This window comes from Anastrepha obliqua, chromosome 2, assembly GCF_027943255.1.
Source record: "Anastrepha obliqua isolate idAnaObli1 chromosome 2, idAnaObli1_1.0, whole genome shotgun sequence".
In the NCBI taxonomy this organism is placed as follows: domain Eukaryota; kingdom Metazoa; phylum Arthropoda; class Insecta; order Diptera; family Tephritidae; genus Anastrepha; species Anastrepha obliqua.
This window is the reverse complement of record NC_072893.1, coordinates 1,850,746-1,860,857: the sequence shown is the minus strand read 5'-3', so window position 1 is coordinate 1,860,857 and position 10,112 is coordinate 1,850,746. Positions and strand designations below refer to the sequence as shown.

Genomic DNA, 10,112 nt, shown 5'->3' with positions numbered 1-10,112 from the left:
CAAATTTACTCATTTCGCTCAATTCTTACCATTACTTTTCTCGCTCACTCATGTATTGAAATTAGTTTTACCTACTTACTAAGCAAACCGATATGCGACAAATATGTAACAACAACTAACTAACATGTAAAGTTCTAAGAACTAAAGAGAGTTTATTGGAATTGTATGTACAGATATTGTATAAATTCAGTTATGCTTGAATAAATACGGCACTTGAAATATTGGAGTAAAGGCGAGCAGTCGCGGCTTCGTTTTTATTATTAACAGGTGGCAAAAAAGCTTGCCATCTTCTAACATTTGGTGACCCCGACGTGATCAATTTCACGTTATAGTACATCGTCGCATAAAGCTAATTTACCTGTTATTCGAACAGTAAATTAGCATCAGTTATATCGAACCGTTTAATTTGTCGTTATTGGAATCGCATTTTATTTATCGCTATCAAATCAACATTTTTCGTCATTTGAAGGCGCAACTGGCACAGCTATATTATTGGGCGTTCATTGGAAGTCTCGCTTGACCTTCAAATCGTGAGCCAAGCTGTGAAGATCTTGCTGGTGCGTTGTACATGGAAGGCGCAAGCGTCAGTAGCAACAATATATTTTTCTTCGGATATCATACCGGGCTGCGCATTTGCACATTTGGGCAGCACAATCATTATAGCTAACATTTCATCGTATTTTCGGAAGCGCAGGCACCAGGCAGTCGAAGCATATCTCAGGTAACAGTTTTTTTGTTGGTGGATCTATTCGTAAAAGTTTTCTTTACGCTGCGGCGCACAAGCATACGAACGGTGGACAGGGGAACTTGAAGCCTGCATACAGTAAAATGCCAAAAACACACGAACAGCGTGATACAAGCATCCCAGTAGGAAACTCGAGCGATATGTTCTTAAGACGAAAGAGTTTATGGTTCCTCAAACAAATCCGCACATTGAAGGTCGAAGCGGACGAGAATAACTTTCAAGGCCTTGATGATTCAACACTGGCAGTGAAGTTGGAGCAACTTGACAGACTACAGACTCAATTCGAAGAAACGCAGTCTCAACTTGAGAGGGAAGACATCGCGGAAATTGAAGGCGAAGCAAGGGTGATATTTTCGGAGGCATATGTGTCCATCAAAGCGAACATTACCAAGGTACTTAGCTCGCGTTCAATATCATGTGCTACATCATCTACGCGCAACTACTCTATGGCGGACGAACTAGGTGGGCACACATCATCGCGTCCAAATAAATCGAGTTTGCCGGCTTTACAGCTGCCCCGATTTAACGGAATGGTTACAGAATGGCCGGATTTTTGGGCCATGTTTCATGTTATCGTAGGTCAAGAATCGACACTGACCAACATCGAAAAGTTCCAGCACTTGAGGTCATGCCTAAGCGGCATCGCATTGGATGTACTCCGTTCCTTGGAAATAAATGATGCGAATTACGAAAAAGCGGTAAAATTATTAAAGGCAAGATTTGACATTAAGAGAGTTCAATTTCAGGCACACATCAAGGATATTTTCGGGCTGGATAAAGTGCCCGATGGTTCAGCAGTTTGCTTACGGGAGCTCAGCGACAAGGTCACTAGTCATCTGCGTGCATTACAAACCATCGCCACAAATGAGGAGTTGCTGGATGGTTTACTCACGCATTTAGTCATCAGCAAGGCAGACATTGGTACTCAAGCGAAATGGGAAGAAGAAGCACCAACTCAAAATTTGCCTTCGTGGGATCTTGTTGCCAATTTTTTGGAAAGGAGAGTTCGCATATTGGAAAGCGTCAATACAATTACTGCAGCCCCCACAAAACAGGTGACAAGTAGAAAAAATAATCGTAGTCAATCGTTTGTTACCACTAGCGCCATCAAAAATTGTGTATTTTGCAATGCAACTCAACATACAATCTTCACTTGTTCTCAATTTTTAAACCTTTCACCTTCGCTACGCTTTCAAGAAGTTAAAAAGTATCAACTTTGCATTAATTGTCTAAAAAAGGGACATGTCGTCAAAAATTGTAAGTCAAGCAGCTGCAAGCATTGCTCAGCTAAACATAATACACTTCTTCATTTTTCGCAATCTCCGCAAACAATTTCGCAAGACACAGGTGCACCTCCTAGTGCCAAGACATCCCTTGTCGTAGAGCATCCCGAGCAGACCTTTCACCCATCTCCTAAAGGTGTAGTAATGCTAGCCACTGCCATTGTGATGCTAAAAAGTCGTCAAGGTACTTTCATACCGTGCAGAGCCCTACTTGATTCCGCTTCTCAACTTCATTGCATAACAGCAAATATGGCTAATCAGTTGCAAATTAAGAAGTCAAAGGCTACTACGCATATTTCGGGAATCGGTCAATCAGACATAACCTCGAGCGAGTATGCAACTACGCTATTACAATCGGTAGATCGTACATATTCAACACCTATTTCGGCCGTTGTTGTGCCAACAATAACCACATATCAACCTGAAGCAAACATCTCGAACGTCGAATGGAAGATTCCATCCAATATCTCGTTAGCGGATCCATCCTTTTTCAAATCCCAGAAAATTGATCTTTTAATCGGAGCTAGTCTGTTTTTTGAGCTGCTATGCGTAGGACAAATTCGCATAAGCAAAGGCCTACCGGTACTGCAAAAACCAAGGTTAGGTTGGGTCGTGTCAGGAAATTTAGATTGCTCCTTAACCAAATTTGTACACTCCGTTGCTATTAGGGAATGCACATCTGATCGAATGGATTGCGACCTTAATGAGTTAGTCAAAAAATTTTGGGAGGTAGAAGGACACACTATGGAAAATGTGAAGCGTTCTAAGGAAGATTTGGCCTGTGAAGAACACTTTATCAACAATTATTGTCGATTAACTTCAGGAGAATACTTAGTTAGTTTGCCTTTTAAATCAAGTATTTCGCAATTAGGCGATTCTTATTCGCAAGCAGTACGTCGTTTTCAAAATCTCGAGAAAAGATTCACACACAACTCCGAGTTAAAGGAACAATATTCTAAGTTCATAACTGAATATGCTCAACTTAAACATATGTCACCGGTAGGAGTCATTCCCAGGGGTGTTCACACAAACTTCCTACCTCATCACTGCGTGATAAAGGCAGACAGCACCACCACTAAATTGCGCGTAGTATTTGATGCGTCCGCTCCCACCAGTTCTGGATTTTCGTTGAACGACCTGTTGATGTCAGGTCCAACAATACAATCCAGATTAATTGACACGTTGTTAAGATTTCGATCGCACAAATTCGCTTTGACAGCCGACATTTGCAAAATGTATCGGGCCGTCAAGATATCCAAATCTGATAGTTTTTTGCAGTGCATATTATGGCGCGATAAACCCAACCAGGAGTTCAAGATATATAAGCTAGATACAGTCACTTATGGTACCAAGCCCGCTGCATTTCTGGCCATTCGGGCAATGCAGCAGCTCGCAATTGAGGAAGCAAGGAACTATCCCCTTGGTTCAGAAATCGTCTTGCGCGACTTCTATGTCGATGATTTAATATCAGGCGGAGCGTCTGAGAAACAAGTGTTGCAAATAATGACACAGACGGAGCAGCTTTTAAAAAGGGGCAACTTCATACTAAGAAAATGGTGCTCAAACAGTGTAAACATTTTGCGAAAAATTGACCCAGCACACCGTGAGAAATTTTTAAAGTTCGGGGATGGCATTGATATCACTAAAGCCTTAGGGCTGGCATGGGACCCTAAACGCGATCATTTTCTTTTCCTCTGGGATCCACTTCCTGAACCGGCACGAGCAACGAAACGAAACGTCTTATCAGTAATTGCTAGATTTTACGATCCACTTGGCCTCATTGGTCCCGTTGTGCTAAAGGCTAAGGTATTTTTACAAAGTTTGTGGAAAGAGAAGCTAGATTGGGACGAAAGCATTCCTCAGTCATTACACTTTGCTTGGATTCAACTCCGTGCGAATTTGAATTTTGTGGAAAAAATGAGCTTCCCTCGTTTCGTTGGGCTGGATGCAGACAACATTCAAATACACGGATTTTGCGACGCCAGTATGGCAGCCTATGGAGCCTGCGCTTACGTTCGATCACAAATTGGCGGCGAAGTTCGCACATCTTTGCTCTGCTCCAAATCTCGCGTTGCACCATTGAAAACACTCTCAATTCCAAAATTAGAGCTGTGCGCTGCAATGTTGTTAGCCGAGTTGCTAAATTCTATCCAAACTTTAGGTCCTTTTAAGGGTGAATTCTTCTGCTGGTCAGACTCCACTATTACCCTATCGTGGGTAAGTAGTGTTGCCGCTAATTTTAATGTATTTGTCGCCAATCGGATAAGCAACATTCAAGAACTAACTCAAGGTATGTCGTGGAGGCATGTGCCAACCCAACTCAATCCAGCAGATATCTTATCAAAAGGGGCCTCTCCCAAGGAACTTGATGCAGCTACATTATGGAAGGAAGGACCATCATATTTGAAAGAGGATGAAGCCAAATGGCCTAAAATAAGGCAAGTAGACAACGCATTACTTGAAAGGAAGAAAACAATTTTGATCTTGACACCTAAAATCATCGACTATACAATTGACTGCAAACATATACATAAATTTCGTTCTATGAGAAGGATCTACGCGTATGTGAATCGTTTTCTAAAAATTAAATCGAATATTCGCTGGGAATCGCCTCAACTAAGCCTCGAAGAAATTGAAGCAGGAACGCATTTGCTCCTTCGTATGGTGCAGAAAGCTGCCATGAGCCTCGACTACAACGAGCTGAGGGCTGGACGCGCAGTCAGCTCTTCAAGCAATCTTCGTTCGCTAAACCCATTTCTGGACGCGACCGGACTAATACGAGTTGGTGGACGTCTTCAGAATGCAGATCTTAGTTTCAATGCAAGGCACCCCATCGTGCTACCCAAGCATCATCCACTAACAAATGGTATCATTAAATACTTTCATCAGAAGCTGCTTCATGCTGGTCCTCAAGCGCTGCTTGCAACAATTCGCTTGCAGTATTGGCCTATTGGAGGAAGAAAAAGCGTGACCGCTGTACTCAACAAATGCTTGCGATGTTTTCGCGCAAAACCAATACTCATGAGGCACATAATGGGTAATCTACCAGCCGAGCGAGTCCGGAGTCAACGCCCTTTCTACACCACTGGTGTAGATTTTTGCGGCCCGTTCAGCTACAAATCCGAAGTGCGAAACAGACCACCAACGAAATGCTACATCTGCGTCTTCATATGTTTCGCAACAAAGGCTACTCATTTGGAGCTAGTCAGAGATCTATCGACAAATTCATTCTTGGCCTCATTAAAGCGATTTACTTGCTTGCGTGGGCAACCTAGGGTTATCTGGTCAGACAATGCTACCAATTTCGTTGGCGCAAAAAATGAATTGAAAGAGATTCGCGCGCTGTTTCTTAGTGAACAACATATTAGCGAAGTTCACAAACAATGTCTTGACGATGGAATTGATTGGCGGTTTATACCACCCCGATCCCCGCATTTTGGCGGTCTGTGGGAAGCTGCGGTCAAGACCGCAAAATATCACCTTCGCAGAGCCATTGGCTCTACTGTTCTCGGCTTTGAAGAGCTTCGGACACTGGTGTGTCAAATTACTGCTATTGTAAATTCAAGACCTCTCTGTCCAATTTCAGAAAGCCCAGACGACCTGGAAGTTTTGACTCCTGCTCACTTTCTTTCTGGTGGAGCACTCACAGCCATGGCAGAGCCGAACTTGCTTAGTATCGACTGCAATCGTTTAAGTCAGTGGCAGAAGACTTGTCGCATACAACAATCCTTTTGGAAATCTTGGAGCACTGCTTACTTAACGCAATTACAAGAGCGCGGAAAATGGCGTACGAAGACACCAAACATTCCACCTAATGCACTGGTTCTAATTCAGGATGATAATCTTCCACCCATGAAGTGGCAAATGGGACGAGTTATCGAATTAATCAAGGGTAAAGATGATGTGGTTCGTGTTGCAGTCATCAAAACTAGCACAGGTGTCACCCGGCGGGCAATCACAAAGCTATGCCTACTACCAGTAGAGGAAGTTGAAAACCCTCAAGGCTCTCAACGGGGGGAGCATGTCCAAGGGTTAACGCATACGTTCACCTAAAGGTTGAAGGGGACCGCTATGTCTGCACATTGGAATTTGCCTTTGCATAACGTTATTGCAAATTTACTCATTTCGCTCAATTCTTACCATTACTTTTCTCGCTCACTCATGTATTGAAATTAGTTTTACCTACTTACTAAGCAAACCGATATGCGACAAATATGTAACAACAACTAACTAACATGTAAAGTTCTAAGAACTAAAGAGAGTTTATTGGAATTGTATGTACACATATTGTATAAATTCAGTTATGCTTGAATAAATACGGCACTTGAAATATTGGAGTAAAGGCGAGCAGTCGCGGCTTCGTTTTTATTATTAACAGGTGGCAAAAAAGCTTGCCATCTTCTAACACTGTGCTTAATTGCACATTCGCCTTCGAGTGGTAAAATTACGAAGTTATGAAAAATGTACACTTTCCAAAGGTGCTTTCCTTCCTCCTCTTCAAAATCACATATTTAAAAATCGGTGATTCTTAAAACGTGTAATATAGCAAGAAAATAACTAAATGCTTAAAAGAGAAGTGAGATATCCAAAAAAAATTCAATAGTAATATTTTTTAGCCTTATGTAAAATAACAAAAAAAAAACACTAAATACAAAAGGAGGTCTTCCCGGTTTCGCTTTCCGTTTGGCTTAGAATCTGAATGAATTTAACATAATAAAACAATATAAAAGTTTCCTGATGAAATCAATGTCAAGATAACGATTGATTTAAAAAACTTGAAATCAGCAAAGTCAAGTTTTCTTGCTAACTCAGATTCTAAATACAAAGTTGCTAATCCTGAACTCGTTCCTGAGTCGAACAAGAACGATGATAGTTTTTAATTCTTGATAAAACGCTAAACGATCTTTCGGCTCTGGCAACTAATACTGGTAAGTTGCAGAATATTCGCAAAGCGATGCAGATGTTTGGAAACAGAGTACCAAAATTTTTTGCTGTGATGGCATTGAGCAAGTCGAATGGAGGCATACAACACTCCGAATCTTCCGTGAAATTTGCCTTGTATACACTTTTTAGGTGACATATCTCAGATCAAATTTTGTCTGACACATCAACAGGGTACTTTTCAGCGAAATCAAGTACTGTCTTTGTCTCCAGGCTGTCTTTGTTTCCGATTTTGGGAAACAACCACAAAAATGAAAACATTTTGTTGATGTTTTTTTTGTTGAAGTGAACCGATCTTCTATTCTACCGATGATTGAGTCCACCATGACAAGAAATGTGTTTCTTTTGAAACTGTTCGGCATTCCTCCAAAATTGAGCCCCACTGGCTACGTAATGACTGTAGATCTGCTATAAGGCTTTGAACATTTTTCACCTCGACGTCAATCGTTGCTTCCTGTTTTTGGAGAATCAAACTGACGTAATTTGTAGTTGTAAGAATTTTGAACCATATGGAAGACATCAAGACAGATTAAAATTTACTTATATATTTGACGAGTCCATCGACTTTGCGTTTGGTTTCTGCGGTAAGATTCAGATCTTTCACTTTTCACACACATTCAAGGGTTACATGGGTTTCGTCGGGTAAAAAAAGGCCCTTTTTCAATATTTTTTTTTCTATGTAAAAAATTATTTATAATATTTAATTCAAACTTTTTTCTGTCTTATAGATACATATTTAAAGAATAATTTCTGAAATTTTCAAAAAAAAAAAAATTAAAACTCCTCCATTGTGACGTCGTTTTCGGTGACCCCTCGAAAAAAAAGGTGCGTCCGCGTTGTCAGCATAACTTCTGACAGGTTCATCAAAAATGAAAAAACAAAAATAAGGGATTTAGTTAAGACCATAAACTCGTGCTTGAACGAAGGAAAGAAAAAAAAGTAAAAATTGGAATTTTGGCAGACATTTTCCCAAAAAAATTAAAATTTCGGTCAAATTTGCTTGACATTTTTTTTTTAAATAGTTTTAATTGAAAAAAAAAAACAAAATCCTTCGTTCAGGCACGAGTAAATTGTATCTGGAACACCTGTGTAAAATTTCATCAAAATCGGTTGAGTAGTTTTCGAGAACATTTGACAATCGACTTTGAAAACACGGCTCCGAGAAAAACGCGTTTAAAGTTTTGAGTAACAATAAGAGTGGCTTGGAGCGCACACATTCCAAAGGCTGTATCTTCGAATTTATTATTCGGATCGACTTGAAAATTTTGGATAATATTCCTGAGAAGTTGTAGAAATTAATAAGTAAAAAAAAATAAATCGATTTTTTGAACCAACGAAACCCATGTAACCCCTTAAGAAGAGCTTTTCTGAGTCCTGTAGATTGTTGGCGAAAGCTTTGACAGCATCAATTCGAGCGGACCATCTTTTGTCCGATAAGCAGTGAAGTGAATTCGGTACATATTGTTTTAAAATTTCCTTTGAGAATGGAACTTCGGCGCGAAAACGTGTGTCACGGAGCTGTGGTAAAACTATAATTTAAATTTTCCTTTTTTTATAAAACTTTTCGAAATTACTCTCGAGTCCGGGCCCCTCTGAGAACTCCGGGACCGGGGTAAAAAGTCGCCGATTGCCCCCCCCTCATCCTGTTGCCTTGCCCCTTTTGGGAACATCTTTCTAGCACTTCCTAAATAATGCAGCGGTTGCTGGAAATCTCCAGCCCGAGGTATTTAAATTTCATCACTTTTTCAATAATAGATTTTTTAGTATGGTTAAACTTTTTATCTTTTCAGTCGATACCTCCATTGAACTATTGTTGCAGAGACTACAAATTTGTATAGTAGATGTTGTAAGCCATTCTTTGAGGTGGCATAGCATATTATAGGGGTGCTTGAGTGTTGCATTCGGTAACCTTTTAATTGCTTGACCTCATTTATTATCTGGTCCATCACAACATTGAAAAGGCTGGGGTTAAGTGAATTGTCCTAGCGAATTCCAGACATGGCAATATATTCGCCGTCCGCTCTAAATTTTGTATTGCATCCAGCACTGAGGTTTTTGATTGCATTCAAAATTTGCATCGGTACTGACTTTTCTGTCTGTATTTCCACAACTCGCTAGAGCTTAACTTGTTGTTCTTCTTGCATGCTCAGGTATGGTGTAAGTTTGTGCAGCAATATTTTAGAGAATCATTTTTGAGAGAATATAATTTATGGCTAACATTTGCTACCTTTTATGAAAATTGGCAAAGTAACGCTTGCTTTCCATTGTTTTCCATTTATGAGGTATTGTGTTACAGGTATTATATTGAACAATGATGCTAGTTGTTGTAGTTGTGATTACCTTTTTTATATTTTAAGAGGCGAATCTTCGACGAAGTTCTTTTTGACTTGAACATCTTCCAAGTACATATGTCTACCGGATTGAAAATTTAAATAACTTTTCGTATACCAAAATAAATATTTTTGTTAATCGACATAAGGCAATTTCTGTGCTTGTCTTTAAAAAGTGTCCCATCATTGCAATTTCATTGAAAATTTGCTTTAATAAAATTAAACCTGCAGCCGAAATCTGCATTGATGATTGGAAAGTTACTACATTACTCCCATCTTTAAAAGTCGCAATAGGAATGATGTGCGTAACTATAGACCAATTTCAAAGCCGTCCACTACTTCCAAATTCGTAGCTACTATTAAAGAAAAATTATATAGTAATTTGCTACAAAATGTCTAAATTCTTCCAATCAGCATAACTTTGTTACAGGTAGGTCCACTGTTTCCAGCCTGTCCTTTTTCAGTGAATGATTCAATGCAACATATTCGTCAGGACTTCAAGTTGATTGCATCTACACTGATTTCTCCAAGGCCTTTGACATTGTGTCACATAGAATTTGTTCGTGTAAACTGGGTTCTCGGTTTTTTTTATGATTAAAGTATTTTCTAAGTGAAAAGGTTGTCTTGCTACAATTGAATCTTCTGCACCCTTCTTTGTACCTCAATGAAGTGTTCTGGGCTCGCTACTTTTCGAGTTATTTATTAATGATATTGGCAGATGCTTTTCATTTCCCAGGCACCTATTGTATGCAGACGACTTAAACAATTTTTTCTCAATAAGAAACCCAGAGGATGTGCTTAGATTCCATGCTG

The 10,112-nt window shown here is 39.8% G+C and overlaps 1 protein-coding gene across 1 annotated transcript; it reads left to right on the top strand.

The window, feature by feature from the left end:
* Nucleotides 1-828: 828 nt before the first annotated feature.
* On the top strand, nt 829-6,081 carry LOC129236895 (uncharacterized). Its single transcript, XM_054871183.1, has one exon. The coding sequence runs from the start codon at nt 829-831 to the stop codon at nt 6,079-6,081; it is 5,253 nt and encodes a 1,750-aa protein (XP_054727158.1).
* The last annotated feature ends 4,031 nt before the right edge of the window (nt 6,082-10,112 follow it).